Below are 16028 nucleotides of genomic sequence, written 5' to 3'. Positions count from 1 at the left end.
ACAATATAAGACCTTGTTCTTTGGGTTTAAACAAGCGCTTCTATATATACCGAACAACGTCTGGAAGCAAACAATATTAAATTGTTAATTCATTTATGTGCTGCATACTGTGTGTGAAAAAATAGTTCTGAAAGAATGAATCGAAATAAAATATTGTGTTCTATTTAGTTAGTAAGTCGTATTTATACTTAGAGAAGATTTATACGCAAAATCTTGGTCCAATGCCATTTAAATGCATTCATTTTTTTCGAATACTCAGAAAACTAATAAAAATTTTTTAAAAATTTAAACGCAGATTGAGAGATTACATTATTACCGAGAGCCAAATGTTTCTGAAAACATCTATAATGTTTATTTTAATAAGTTAGAGGGATAAAAAAGAGAATATTTAGTCTGATTTTTAAGTTCAAAAATTTCATTCAAAAGAAACCTTTTGTTTATTCTAAGGGACTTCAGCCCTCGGTAATAATGTAATCTTTCAGTCTGCGTTTATATTTTTCAAATATATTTATTAGTTTTCTCAGGATTCGAAAAAATAGTGCATTTAAATAGCAGTGGACCAAGATTTTGCGCCTGCCCCCTTAATTATTCTTGTTATGATACATTCGCAAATAAAGTTTCAAGGTTGATTAAAAAAAATCAGAAATAACATTGAATTTTTTTAAATCACTGAATGACGACGTCGACATGGGGGGGGGTTCGTCTGTAAACGACGAACTACGACGGATTAAAAAGTTCAAATTTTTTACGACGTAGTTTATGGATGCCCCCTCATCCAGGGGAAGATTGAAGGAAATCGGAGTCCCGGTAGGCGCCAGATTTCACGGCTTAAAAATATCAGAGACTGGACCGGTCTTGATTCAACATCTTTGTTTAGAACAGCATTGGACAGAGACAGATTTGCCAGTGTAGTCGCTAATCTCACTAAAAGAGACAGCATCACAAGAAAAAAATATCTATCATATTATAGTTGATAGTTGATATGTATAAAATATTTTCGGTGTGTATTGCAGCTGAAATAAAACCATCCCCATTTAATTATTGATTGAACCAAATACGTTTTTAATGTAGTTTATCATTTTTTTTTTAAATAAAGGAAATATAAGAAAGCAAATATAGGAAATTTGTATTTGTATTTGTAGTTTATGGAGTACACAGGATTTGTATTTGTTTTACTGGTGATTAACTAGTCAATATGACTCTCTACGTATCATTTATTAAATACGTAAAATACATAATAAAATATAAAATAAAACATTCAACTTGTTGTGAGTATGTGTAATAAACAATGAACTTGAATTGAAACCTTTTTCTTTAAAATAATTATGTACCCACCTTATCAGAGTACCTATTAGCTTAGGTTCCTCTTTATTCCGTTTTTGAAGTTATACTTCTTTAGGCGCGATTGGGAAAAATGTTGAGTGAACTTTTATAAAATCGACGGTATGAAATACGCGCCTACGATAGTCTGAAGTTAGTTGCTAAATATTTCAAGTTATTTTTAGTAAAAAAATATATTGGTGTTTTTAGTAAATACATTTATTATAATTTTTGTGTTTTTGGATTTGTGTTTGTCTGGAATAGGATAATAAGTATTAAAATATGATGAAAAGAAGATTAAAAACCAATCTTAATATTATTTGTACAATCTGTCAAAATAATTCATTTTTGGATCAATTTTACGGTCATATCACACTGACTTACACGGTTGTGGCCCGATAACCGTAGTCAAGCAGTGTTATGGTTTGTTACGGTTATGTTTTGGATAGGTAACCTCTTAGGAACACCTCATGTTTGTTGCCTTGCCTTACTTTTTTTTAATGTTTGGTATTGTTTTCATAACATTTTTTGGAAAGTAGTAAGTATTAAAATTAGTTTAATATTTAAATAAAATAAAAATAAACTATTTAAAGTAAATTTATTTCGTTGAAATCATATAATAATAGTATAACTTCTTACGTGCGTACATAAGTGTACACATACTCTTTTTTTTTCTAATTAAGTTTTGTTACATTTTGATAACAGCTGGAAATTGTGTATAAGTCTATCTATCTATCTAATCAGCCCTAAACATCCATCCTTGGATATATGCCTCCTCTTCCTTCTTCCATGCCTCTCTATCTTGGGCAATTTGCATCCATTTTGACCCAGTGTGTTTCTTCAGGTCATCTGACCATTGCATCTGTGGCCTTCCCCTTTTTCGTTTGTGGTTCCACGGTCTCCAATGTATAATTGTCTTAGTCCATCTTTCATTCTTCTGCCGTAGGGTGTGTCTGGCGAACTTCCATTTAAGCTTTGCTACTTGGGTAGAGACATCTTTTACTTTTGTTTTGTTACGGATTCATTCGTTTATTTTCCTGTCTGATAGTTTAATGTTCAGCATTTGTCTTTCCATGGCTCTTTCTGTCTTTGCTATTTTTTCCATATTCTCTTTTGTAAACATCTATGTCTGCGAGCCATATATTAAAACAGGGAGTATACATTGATTGAAGACTCTTGTTTTTAGGTATTGCGGGCATTTTCTGTTCTTTAGAATATAAGACAGTTTTTCGAATGATGCCCAGGCCAATCTTATTCTTCTCTTTATTTCTTCGGTCTGATTTTCTTTATTTAATCTAGAGATTTGTCCTAGATATATATACTCCTTTACTTGTTCTATTCTTGTTTGTGCCACTGTAATTACTAGTTCTTCTTGTTGATCGGTCATGGTTTTTGTTTTACTGTAATTCATCTTCAGTCCTATCTTTGTCGATTCTCTATATAGTTCTTCCATCATTCTTTGTAATTCTTCACGTCTTTCTGCTATTAATACAATATCATCAGCATACCGTAAGTGATTCAGATATTACCCGTTTATGTTTATACCCAAGCCATCCCAGTGCAGTTGTTTAAACACATCTTTTAGAGCTTAGTTGAATAGCTTGGGCGAGATGGTATCTCCTTGTCTTACTCCTCGGTTTATTTTAATAGGCTCCGTTTGTTTCATTAGCTTAATAGTTGTTGTTGCCTTATTATATATATTTGTAATTAAGTCGGTATATCTGTAGTCTATTCTGCTGTTTTGTAGGGAATTCTTTTCTGCCCAGTGTCCACACTATCAAATGCTTTTTCGATATGATATTCGTTAGATTTTTCGATTAATATCTTCATCGTTAAAAGGTGGTCACTTGTACTGAAGCTCTTTCTAAATCCGACTTGTTCTCTTGTCTGGTATCCATCTAATTTACTTGTTAATCTGTTTTTTAATATCTTGGTTAATAGTTTGTACATCACATTTAGTAAAGTTATGGGTCTGTAATTCTTTAGATCCTTTTTATCTCCTTTCTCAAATAGTAACAGTGTTACTGCTTCGTTCCAAGTGTTGGGTATTTGTTTTGTCATTAATATTTTATTCATAAGTGTGTACAAAACTTCTCTAGTTGTTTTCTAACCATTTTTTAGCATTTCTACAGTTATCTCGTCTTTTCCTGGCGATTTATTATTCTTCATCTCCTTGAGTGCTCTTTTTATCTCAATCTTACTTATTTCTGGTTGTAAGTCGGAATTGACATTTTCTATTTTTATTTGTAGTTGCTTAAGGATTTCTTGTGTTGGTTTCTGTTTTGTATTGTAGAGGTTTTTATAATATTCTTGTGTTACTTGTATAATTTCTTCTATATTATTGGTCTCTATGCCTTCTTTGTTCTTTATACTATTAATCTGTATGCTTCCAAGCTGTGGTTTTAAGCACTTCATATTTTTATTTTGTTCAATGGTTTTTTCTAATTTTTCTTCCTGTACTCTCCTTTGACTTTCCTTGATGTACGTTCTGATAGCTTTTTTATCTCTTTGTAATCTACTGCGTTTCTCTTATCTTGTTCTATTAATGTTTTTGTTTTGCTCATAAGGTTCTTTTTCCTGGGATATATAGTTTTCCTTTTTTATTCTAGTTTGTGCTACCTCTTTTCCCGCCTTTGCTAATGTATCGGTTAATAGCTGATTTATTTCATCGATATTTTTGTTTCCAAATCTCTAGTGGCCGGTATACTTTCCCTTATTTTTTGTTTATATTCCTGTGTATAAGTAACGTGGCATAAAAAATGTTAATATTAATTACTATCAGTATGATTCTGAGATGTTAAATTATTTTTTAATCCAATAATTAGGGTTTTCAATGTATAAACACCAGTAATTAAATGTAGAATCCATTTCTAAAACTTCGTTTTTAACGGAGCAAAACCAGGACATGCTGTATTAGGTATTGATAGCGTGGTTGGAGTTTCAGTTTCATTTTCCACGTCACAGCCATCCTTTTCTCCATCTAAATATTTAATCAAATCTATAATCGTATCATTCACCGCAGTTATACCCCGGGGAGGGTAATTCTCAACTTTCAATCCCCTAGTTCAATACAATGTACAGTGACGTGAGGTCATTTTATAAAAATAAAAACATTCTTCTTACTGGTGGGACAGGATTTCTGGGGAAGTTGATCATCGAGAAGCTGTTGAGGACTTGTGACGTCGAGGGGATATATCTTATAGTCAAGCCGAAGAAGGGACTATCACCGGAAGAACGATTGAGGAACCTGCTTGAAGAACCTGTAAGTACCCTAAACTATATTATAAGCATAAGCTATAAGAAATATTGCTAAAGAGATATTTAATTGCAAAGCAATAAATTTGTTTTAAAAAAGATCGTAATGGAAGGTTTAGAGGAAAAACATTTATTGTTGTGTTTTATCTAATTTTTAAAGATCTTTTGTTCAACCTTTTGTGGGAACAGTCCACGACAGATAAAACGAAGCAGTTTCCAAATAGATTATTGTGTTTTACGATAATGTTAACCACAGAAACATATTCTGTAATAAAAATTTATTATTTTTCCATTGTACAGATAACTTCATTGTTCGCTAATCTGACATTAAGTGATTTATCCATATCTTTGTTACTAGGTAATGGACTTTTTTATATAATTTTAGTTATTTGCTCTACAGAAGCAATAGTGCCATTTGTCTCTATTTTTCAAATGCCATCTTCATTCTGGAGGTTGAGAATTATTATTTTGTCCACTCTTACCTGTAAAAATGCTTTTTCAAAGAGTTGTTTTGAACTGAATATGAATATTCTTTTTATCACTCACCGAAGATAGTTTCATTTCCAGTCTACTTCTCCTCTTTTTTTCGTTTTGGAATATACACAATATCTAAAACGTCGTTTGTTTCTGTTATTCTTTTAATATGCAGCTTCTTTCTGCTTGTATTGTTAATAATAGTCACTCTTTCTTGTCTATGCATAACTAGTGCTTTTGTAAATTTCCACAAGTGTATTCTACTAGATCGTTTATCTTCCTTGCAACCTACTCCATGCAATCTATTCTATATCTCAAACAATACATCGAAGAAATCAAATACTGAATTTATAACATACCTTGTGAATACAACAACTCTGATGTGGGAGAAACCTCCAGACCACTAAGTGTTAGGAAAAATGAGCATCAATCATAGATTAAAGCAGAGACTTTGACAGACTCCAGATATGCAATCGTGCCTGGAACAAAGAGCACGAAGTACAATGGAAAGATACGTCAATAGTCATGAGAGATACAGACGTCAAAACTAGAAAAGTCAAAGAATTATCAAATAAAGACTTACCAAATCTTACCAAATCTCTTATCTTACCAAATAAAGAAACATGTGTAGCAAACTACAAAAACGTAAATGATACCTATAAGTGTAGGTCAATATTAATGGGTTAATAAGGGGAATGTCAGAGCCACATAATCTCTTATTAACTAGATAATATTATGAGTATTACGATGCTAATTCTTTTTCTTTTCTTCGTTTTATATAGACATGACTCTGACTCTTTTTTCAATGTGCCCCTAGTAAGTTGTCGTTTCATCGTCTTCGTGGTCTTCCCACTGCACTGATCGTCTTTCTATTGGGGCACCGTCTCTCGCTGTCCTTACTACTCTATTTGTTGTCATTCGGCTTATGTAGTCGTTCCATTCTATTCTTCTGTTTCTTGCTCAGTTATTAATGTTGTCCACCTCGCACCTCCGTCGTATATCTGTACTTCTAGCTCTGTTCCATAGAGTCTTACCATCGATTTTTCGAAGGGTTTTATCTCCGCTGTTTCGAGCAATTTTTTGGTCCTCTCTGTGCCGGGTCGTGTTTCTGCCTGCTATTGGTCTGATGACTGCTTTGTAAATTCTGTCTTTCATTTCTTTTCCGATATTTTCATTTCTCCATATTGTGTCATTAAGGCAACCTGCGGCTCTGTTTGCTCTATTCACTTGATCTTCCACTTCTGTTTCGAGCTTTCCGTAGCTAGATAGTGTGATGCCTAGATATTTAAACTCCATCACTTGTTCTATTATCTGACCCTTCAACTCCAATTTATACATTATTGGATTTGCCGTTATAACCATGCATTTTGTCTTTTTTGGGGAAATTAACATGTTCAATTTTCTGGCAGTTATGTTAAATTGGTGCAGCATACGTTGTAAATCATCTTCACTTTGAGAGATTAGTATTGTATCGTCTGCAAAACAGATTATTTTGGTATTTTTTCTACCGTTTTCTTACAGTTTTTCTCCCTTTTGGTATCCTTTTTTAGTTCTTACTTTTTTTTTATTATTTCATGCATGATCAGGTTGAACAATAAAGGACTCAAGGAATCCCCCTGTCTTATCCCATTTCCAGCTTCTATTAGGTCAGTTAGTTCTTCTTCTTGTGTTGTTATGGTAGATGTTTTCGATGCTTATGCTAAACGATGCTAGTTATGAGTCTTAATTTTGTTTTCATAGCTAATTTACTTCTTATTCGTATGAGTCCTCTGATTGCAGCTCTGGTCTTGTCTGTTTTATATACTGTGGTATTAACGTGTGGTGTAAACGTTAAATGTTGGTAAATTGTGACTCCCAAGTATTCAGCTTCATTTTTCCATCCGATGGGTCTGTCATGAACTGTAAGCTGTTCTTTTGGACCGCCTCCTCTTTTTTGAAGTTAACTGCCTGTACATTCTCTGGATTTATAGCTATTAAACTGGATACTCCACTCTTTTATTGTATCTTGTATCCAATGGCACCTGTAGGTTTCTTCAAGCAATATTCAAATTATTGTATTTTATCGCTATCGCAGTGTCGTCTGCGTAAAGGCTGAGTGATGTTATTGGTGTTATTGTAACGTTTGCTATGTATATGCAGTATAAAAGGGGCTATAAGATTGCCTCCTGTGATTCAGCTTCCGGGGTTCCGTGCTCAGAAAGGACTTGTCCTATCTGCACCCTGAACCTGCAGTCGCTTAAGTACGAGGTGATGAGCCTTATCATGGCTGTTGGATAAGCTAATTGGCCTGTAGTTTTACGGAAATATGTTATTTCTTCCATTCTTTGGTATCTTCATTACGTGAGCTTCCTTCCATCAGTTTGGCAATGTTCTGTATCTTAATATTGCATGTTGTATCTTTACTAAATATATAATTGATTTAGCTGGATTCTTTTTCATCTGTTTGTGTCCAGCTTTTAAAAGCCAACTTTGTATTGTGATTTGGTGGTAAAATCTGGCAGCATGGACCTTGATTTAAGTGTTGCCCTCATAAATCCATCTCTTTATATGGGCCACATACATTAAACATTAGTTGATGCTTTACTAACGATGGTGATCAACTTTACGCACCGCTCGTCAGCTTGCATGTTGCAGGGATAGTTTTGTACATTTCTGTCTGGCATGTCGCCTTTTTCTTATTTCCTTTAGACCAACTGTTTTTGTTGAGATTTTTCTGATCAGCTCTTTTATTTCTATAGGTCAGCGGTTCTCAATCTGTGGTACATGTACCACTGGTGGTACATTTCATTTTTTGAGGTGGTACACAAAACGCAAAAACAGCCAAAATCAGCACCACTATTATAGTTAGTTAGATCACCTAGTTAGATATGTATTTCATTTAGGTGGTACCAAAAATAATAAAAAGTATTTGGTGGTACATGACACAAAAAGATTGAGAACCGCTGCTATAGGTGATATGAGGCTGATTATTCATCTTTCCGGTCTTTCGAATAATTTACGCGAATAAATATTAAAGAATAGTCCTGGATCCCGCGTATCAAAAAAAAAGTTGATTAATATCAAGCTGAAAATTTGTTAATAGATTAACGATATCTAGTCAGACAAACTTTGATGTATGGGAACACTGGAACAGGGGAAGTTTTAATTGTGGAACGTGATTTGAATTGTGGAACATGTCATGTTGACAAGTTTATGATTGTGAAAACTAGCAAGTTGTTTTTAAGTTTATTCAATAGCACATTTTATATAATATAATATGAATAAATGTTTGTCCGACTAATATGTTGGTCATTTTAATAAGTCCGACACGTAGAACATGCCAAGTGACACAAATTATCATCATCATCATTCTCTTTGCCTTATCCCTATGAGGGATCGGCTTCCCTAATTGCATTTCTCCACACAATTCTAATCTTGGGTCATATCAATGTTAGTCCCCTTTACCAACATGTCCTGCCTTATCGTCTCCCCCCTCCTTTGGTCTTCCTCTGCTACTCCTTCCAGGAATCTGCACTTCAGCTATTCTTCGTATTGGGTGATTAACGTCTCGACGTTGAACATGACCAAACCATCTTAACCTATGCTCTCTCATTTTGGCATCAATTGGTGCCACACCTAGACTTCCCCTAATATACTCATTTCTAATTTTATCCTTCATTGTCATTCCACTCATCCATCTAAGCATTCTCATTTCCGCCACATGCATTCGTTGTTCCTCTTTCTTTTTCACTGCCCAACATTCAGTTCCGTGCATCATAGCCGGTCTTATGGCTGTTTTATAGAATTTTCCCTTCAGCTTCAGTGGAATTTTTCTGTCACACAACACACCAATCGCTTCTTTCCACTTCATCCATCCAGCCCTAATTCTACTGCATGCATCTCCATCTATTTCTCCATTACTCTGTAATACCGATCCTAGGTACTTAAAACTATTACTTTTCATTATCATTTCACCATCCAAAGATACCATTTTATTTGTAGTAACTCCATCTTTAAATGAACATTCCAATTACTCTGTTTTTGTCCTACTAAGTTTTAAACCTATTTCCTCCAGAGCTTGTCTCCACTGTTCCAGTTTTTGTTCTAAATCTCTTTCACTATTTCCTATTAACACTACATCATCAGCATGCATTAGGCACCATGGAATACTACCCTGTAGTTTGGCTGTTATCTGGTCCAAAATTAATGAGAATAAATAAGGACTAACCACCGAGCCTTGGTGCAATCCTACTTTCACCTGAAATTTATCAGTCTCTCCCACACCTGTCCTAACACTAAGTAGTTGTTACTCCCTCATACATATCTCTCACAATCTTTACATATTCGCCAGGGACTCCTTTCTTATTGAGTGTCCACCACAGAACCTCTCGAGGAACTCTATCATATGCTTTCTCAAGATCAATGAATACCATATGAGCGTTGGTCTCTTTATTCCTGTATTTTCCTATCAGTTGCCTTACAATGAAAATTGCATCTGTTGTTGATCTGCCCTGCATAAAGCCAAATTGATTATCGGATATTTCGGTTTCTTTACGTATCCGCTCTCCCATATTTTTATGGAGTGGCTAAGTAGTTTTATAGCCCTGTAGTTTGTGCAATGTTGTATGTCTCCCTTGTTTTTGTAGACAGGCACTAATATACTGCTTCTCCATTCGTCTGGCATTTGTCCAACTTCCATAATTCTATTAAATAGACCTGCTAGCCAACTTGTTCCTGTCTCTCCCAATGCTCTCCATACTTCCCCAGGAATATCATCTGGTCCGACTGCTTTTCCTTTCTTTATTTTTTGAAGCGCTTGAGTCACTTCCTCGTTTGTTATTCTGGTAACCATTGCTGATACTGTCTCCGTTAACTCCACAGGCTGTCTGTCAAATTCTTCATTTAATAGACTGTCAAAATAATTTATCCATTTCTTTTTGACATCCTTTTCGTGAATTAGTATTTTATTATTTTCATCTCGGATACATCTAATCATTAGTGATATAATCTGCCAAGTGAGAGTTTAATCAAAGGTTAACAAATCAATTGGAAGTTCTGTTCGACAAAATACATGGGACGTTTTCGTAGTCTGACGTTCCAAATTTTTAACCTGTTCCACAATAATTATTAAAACTTCCCCTGTTCCAGTGTTCCCATTCAAACTTTGTCCGACTAGACACCGTTAAACTATTAACAAATTTTCAGCTTGCTATTAATCAACTTTCTTTTGGTACCCAGGATCCAGGCCTATCTTAAAAAATAATCCTGTAAAAAATGATTAGATACACGCTACAAAATTCCAACACAACTTATTATAACTGACAATTTTTCGAGGTTGCTCTTGAATTAATAATGAACTTCTAAACCTATTTAAGCTACTATAAGACATTGAAAATATAATAATCGTTATCATCACACTGTAAATAAATATCCAATTCTTTTATTAAGTTTTATATCGTTTTATCTATTGGATATCGACTAATAAACGCTAAATGTAATAGAAATCCACTTCATGATAAAGTGTATTTTTAAATTATATATTAGTTTTCGAGAGAATTGAAGATTATACCTACATTTTAAATATCTGAATGATAAAGCAAACAGAAAAATAAATCAAACAGTTTTTTTACATTCAGTAAATTATGAAATGCTGAAGAAGTTATTATGATCGATAAATGTTTTCAGAATATTTTCAATTTAATTTTTGGTATATAATTTGTAATAAACTCTACCTTATCGTTGGATTGGCCCGATAAAAGAACAATCTGACCCCAAAAAAAATAAAGGAAGGATGAAAATTTGGGAATAGGTAGTTGAAATTGTTTATTATTATATAAGAAAAAGTTTACAATTCTATATCCCCTCCATTTTTCAAAAATAGAGGGGAAAACCCCTCTCTCGAAGGTGAAAAATATACATTAAAAATAAGTTTGGAATTGGATAAAATGACTAATTCTAAGCAACTTTTGTTCTATAGAGCTTTTTCCTAAGTCAATACTTTTTGAGTGATTTGCAAGTGAATATGTTCATTTTTAACAGAAAAAAACATGTTTTTGGACGGTTTTTCGGAGATAACTCAAAAAGTAAGTATTTCAGCGAAAAAAATATTCTTAGCAAAAATATAGCTTATAAAAAACTGAAAAAAATGGTGTATGCTTAAAATATGTGAAACAGAGTTGTAGCTAATGAAAAGTAGGTTCTTCTTCATCAAATTCCAAATCGAATATTTCAATGTGAAATAACCCAAAAACGGAGCAATTTTCGGGGAAAATTCATTTAAACTTTGTTAAAATGTTTAAAAAAAGGTTTATCTTTGTTTTTTAAAAAAACTTGTAACATTAAAAGTAAGTGAGTTACGCTCAAAATATTGTTGGTCCCTTTTATTTGTTGGTAAAAAAATCGCTAAAATCACCCCCTAATTAGCATCACAATTAAATTTTATTATTACCACTTCACAAGTTACTTTGCGTATGTATTATTTATATGATCTGTAAGTTTCATCGGTTCAAAGTGTTTATTTTTAAAAAAGCTGTAGTTAAAATGGCTTGAACGAGTAATTAATCAGGAGTTTAGGCAAATTTTGAACAGCCATAGCATAACCAATTTTTGTCTAAAAAGGAAACAAAAAAGAAAAAAAATTCAGAAAAGCAAAACGTACATTATATTACTCCTTAAGATTTTTGGTATTACTAATAATTTTTAAGTTAATTCCATGAACAATTCCATTTTTTTTTTTCAAAATAAAAAAAAATGTTTTATTTTAAACCCAATTTTTTTCAAAAATGAGCACTTTGAACCAATGAAATTTATAGACAATATAAATAATACATAAGTAAATTAACTTGTGAAGCGGTAACGATTAATTTTATTTGGGAAGCTAATTAGGGGGTGATTTTCGCGATTTTTATACCAAAAAATAAAAGGGACCAACAATATTTTGAGCGTAACTCACTTAATTTTAATGTTAGAAGTTTTTTTAAAAAACAAAAATAAACCTTTTTTTAAACACTTTAAAAAAGTTATAATGAATTTTCCCCGAAAAGTGCTCTGTTTTTTTATTATTTCACATTGAAATATTCGATTTGTAATTTGACGAAGAAGAACCTATTTTCATTAGCTAGAACTTTGCTTCTACTGGGTCCGCAGACCTTAAGCGTACACCATTGTTTTCAATTTTTTATAAGCTATATTTTCACTAAGAATATTTTTTTCGCTAGAATACTTACTTTTTGAGTTATCTGCGAAAAACCGTCCAAAAACATGTTTTTTTTTTTGTTAAAAATGAACATATTATTCACTCGCAAATAACTCGAAAAGTATTGACTTAGTGAAAAAACTCTATAGAACAAAAGTTGCTTAGAATTAGTCATTTTATCCAATTCCGGGCCTATTTGAACGTATATTTTTTCACTCCCGAGAAAATATTTTTCACCCTGTATTTCCCAATTTTTGTAAAATGGAGGGGATATAGAATTGTAAACTTTTTCTTATAGAATAATAGACAATTTCAACTAACTATTATCAAATTTTTTTGGAAGTTTTCGTAAAATTTTGTGTTCCCTGATCGGGCTAGATATCCGATACCAATTTATAAAAACATTCATTTATTCGATATTGCTATATGGAGTGGAAACACACTCTCGTAATTACAAGTATGAGGCGTATAGAAGCCTTTAAGATGTGGGTTTTTCGAAGGATGCTGAAGATCTCTTGGATAAAGCACGTGACCAACAACGAGGTGCTGAGAAGAATGGGGACAAAGAGAATTCCTAAATATTGCAAAAAACAGAAAAACGAGTTATTTAGGACATATTTACAGAGGAGATATATACAACTTTTTACGACTCACAATGGAAGGGAAAGTGAAAGGAAGAAAAAGTCCAGTTCATTGCGATACTAAGAATAGCTCAAAATAGTGAGTAATTTGCTGTAGTTATAGCCAACTGTCAGTAATGAAGAAGGCACCTTAAGAAGAAGATATAATTTGTCTATTTATTTTTTGAAAATATCGTTACAATTTATTTAGCTTTTCGGCCTTGAACAGTATAACGAATAACAAAAATATACGTTTGCAGATGAAGGAGACTTTCTCCATTATCATATGTAAGATGTTTTGTCTTCTTCTGACTCTCCCTCAGCTTCTCCTTTTTTAGGGGTTGCTGTTTCTTACTCTTCTTCGACACTCACTTCTATTCATCGAGTATTCTTTATTTAAACTTTCTCTCTCAAGTCACACAGTTCTATCTTCTCATCGATTTTTCCCTACCTCTCTTTTACTTAAGTTCTAAGAGCTCTATCTCTCTATCTTTCATCCCACATAGTTTTTATTTCGATGGCTGATGTGACCAAACCATTGCAGTCTTTGTTCTTGAATCTTTTTTGAGACTAGGCTCTTTCCCTCTTAACATCGTTTCTGATCCAGCGTCTTCTAGTTTTACCAACATTTTCATTTTCATTTCAGCGACCCCATCTTCTTTCCATTCTTCTTCTTAAAGCGCCTTCTCCTCAATGGAGGTTGGCTACTCTTCTCTGTCTCCAGCTGTTCAAATTTTAGCGCTGTCCATTGTCGGATGTTTCTTAGTCACTATAGTCTTCTCCTTCCTAGTCCTCCCTTGCCCTTGATCTTTCTTTCTTTCCCTGAATCTTCTTTACATGTCACACTTCATCACTATATACTAACGCAGGTCTCACCATACTCTGTATATCTTTCCTGTCAGCCATTCTCCAGTTTTTTGATTACAGAATAACCTATTCATTTGCTTCTATGTTTCATTTCCATTTTTTTCCATGGCGCTTTATAAAGATTTATATTTTTTGCTTTTTTTAGGTATTAGCCAAAGTCAGACATGCTAATGCCAGGAACTTTCATAAAATACACGTGCTCGATGGGAATTTGACGAAGAAACAGTTGGGACTCAGTGAGGAAAACAGAACTCTTATTAAAAATAAAGTAAGTAAAGCTATATTTAGATAGTAAGAATAAAACCTAAGTCTGAAAGATCACAAGGAATCTACTTACTTGCTCTGTCCGCAACACCAACAACTTTAAATTCTGTACTTCCAATGATTGACCACATAGATGGCCTTGCCATTTGTTAAAATATAGTTCTTTTTCTGTGCAGGTCTCTCTCATCTCTGTCTATAAAAGTAGATGGTGAGTTGTGACTATTCTGAACCACGGGTTCAGCACATTTTTTCGGGTTACTAGCACATCATGAAACACAGGTTCTTAGTCTGTTTAGCGCTTTCCATATCGGATACAGTAAAGAGTGTCCAGCAGCCATTTCCTCTGACGGGGTATCTGAGGCTTCCCTAAGTGAATTCGTATAACATTACCGTTCCCGATATCATTTTTTCACTTATTACAATCTGAATGAGATTCTTCTCTGTACGCTGGCCACGGCCGGATTTAAGGGGGGGCAGGCTGGGCAGCTGCCCTAGGCCCCCACATTTTGGGGGCCCCCACAAAGCCCCAAACTTAAAAAAATCAGCACATTATTCATATAGAATAATTTTTGTCAATCAATTAACTGTAATATTTCGTTAAATGGAAGGTTTCTCTTCTATTAAAAATGTATTTTTGGCAAATTACGGTCATAAAGCAGAAGCTATATTTAAAATTTAAGACATTCTGGCAAGAAGATGATATCGATTTGAAAAGCTGCAGGGCACTGTCCTAGGACAATGCCTCAGTTAAGAGTGGAAAATACAATGGTGTTCAGCTAAAATTTAGATAACACAATATCTTGGCGTTGTACATTCCATGTGTCGCCCACTCTCTAAATTTAGTTGCTAAATCTGCAGCTAAGTGTTGTTCTGTTGCCATAGAATTCTTTGATTTTTTAAGGACTGTATGAACCCTATGTATTTTTCACTTCCTCTACATATAGATACAACTTGTTAATCGAATATTTAAAAACGTCTTTAAGCGAGAGCAACGCCGATCATGGCAGAAATATTATTGTTCCTAAAAAAGACTAAATACTACTAGATGGTTGTCTAGAAGTGATGCCGCAAAAGAACTAGTTAAAGGTTATAATCAGATTATAGGGGTATTATCCAAAACTTCAAAAGACGATGGGAAACAATTTGAAACTCGTAGCGATACAAATGGTTTGTACAATCGAGTGTGTTTACTGAAAACAGGGATATTTGCAATATTTTGGAATGAAATCTTAGAGAGGACAAACAGCACAAGTCGTATTCTCCAAAACCCAAATATTGACCTTAGTTCAGGAGTGGCGGCACTTAAATCAATTAAAAAGAATGTGTGTGTACTTTGTACGCACGTAAGAAGTTATACTTCTATTATAATATAATTTCAACGAAATAAATATACCTACTTAACAGTTACCATACAAAAAATTAACAATAATTACCAAAATTTAACCAAAACTTAACAATGCCAAATATTAAAAAAAGAATGTGTGTGTACTTTGTACGCACGTAAGAAGTTATACTTCTATTATATGATTTAAACGAAATTAATATACTTTTTATTTATATTTTGTTTAAATATTAAACTAATTTATACTTACTACTTCTCAAACATTTTTATTAGAACAGTGCCAAAAATTAAAATAATAAAAGAATAAAACACACACAAACACATTAAACAAGCCACAAATGATGTCTGAACATTAATAGTCGAAAATGTTTTTAACTAAATACGTATTTTCTGAAAATACAATTATATAATAAATATACTTACAATCATAAAATGTATTAAAAAAAACAAAAAAGAAAGTTCCTATTGGGACTCGAACCAGCGCTGATAAGAGCGGTTGGTATTGGAATTCATTCGCCTTCTCCGCTTAGCCACGGACACTATGTGTCATTATTTACGAAGATCGACTAACTAAACGGATTAAACTTGTGATATTTTGATATTTTGAAAATTGATCAAATTATTTTAATTTTGAATTGAAATGATTTAAAATTGAAAAAATACAACAAAACATAGAGTAAAAAAACAATATATTAGGTGAATATTGATAGAA

At 33.2% G+C, this 16028-nt stretch overlaps 1 protein-coding gene across 1 annotated transcript in view; it reads left to right on the top strand.

Moving 5' to 3' along the window:
- The first annotated feature begins 4356 nt into the window (after positions 1 to 4356).
- The window catches only part of LOC114324851 (fatty acyl-CoA reductase wat-like), a 29381-nt gene continuing 17709 nt past the window's right edge, over positions 4357 to 16028 (top strand). The window contains exons 1-2 of the mRNA XM_028272733.2: positions 4357 to 4582; positions 13856 to 13978. Coding sequence (XP_028128534.1) covers positions 4394 to 4582; positions 13856 to 13978 — 312 coding nt within the window. The 5' untranslated portion in view covers positions 4357 to 4393. The remainder of the gene's footprint in view (positions 4583 to 13855; positions 13979 to 16028) is intronic.

The sequence above is a fragment of the Diabrotica virgifera genome, chromosome 5 (genome assembly GCF_917563875.1).
Source record: "Diabrotica virgifera virgifera chromosome 5, PGI_DIABVI_V3a".
NCBI classification, from domain to species: Eukaryota; Metazoa; Arthropoda; class Insecta; order Coleoptera; family Chrysomelidae; genus Diabrotica; species Diabrotica virgifera.
The sequence above is the reverse complement of the archived record's forward strand: the minus strand, read 5'-3'. Positions and strand labels throughout refer to the sequence as shown.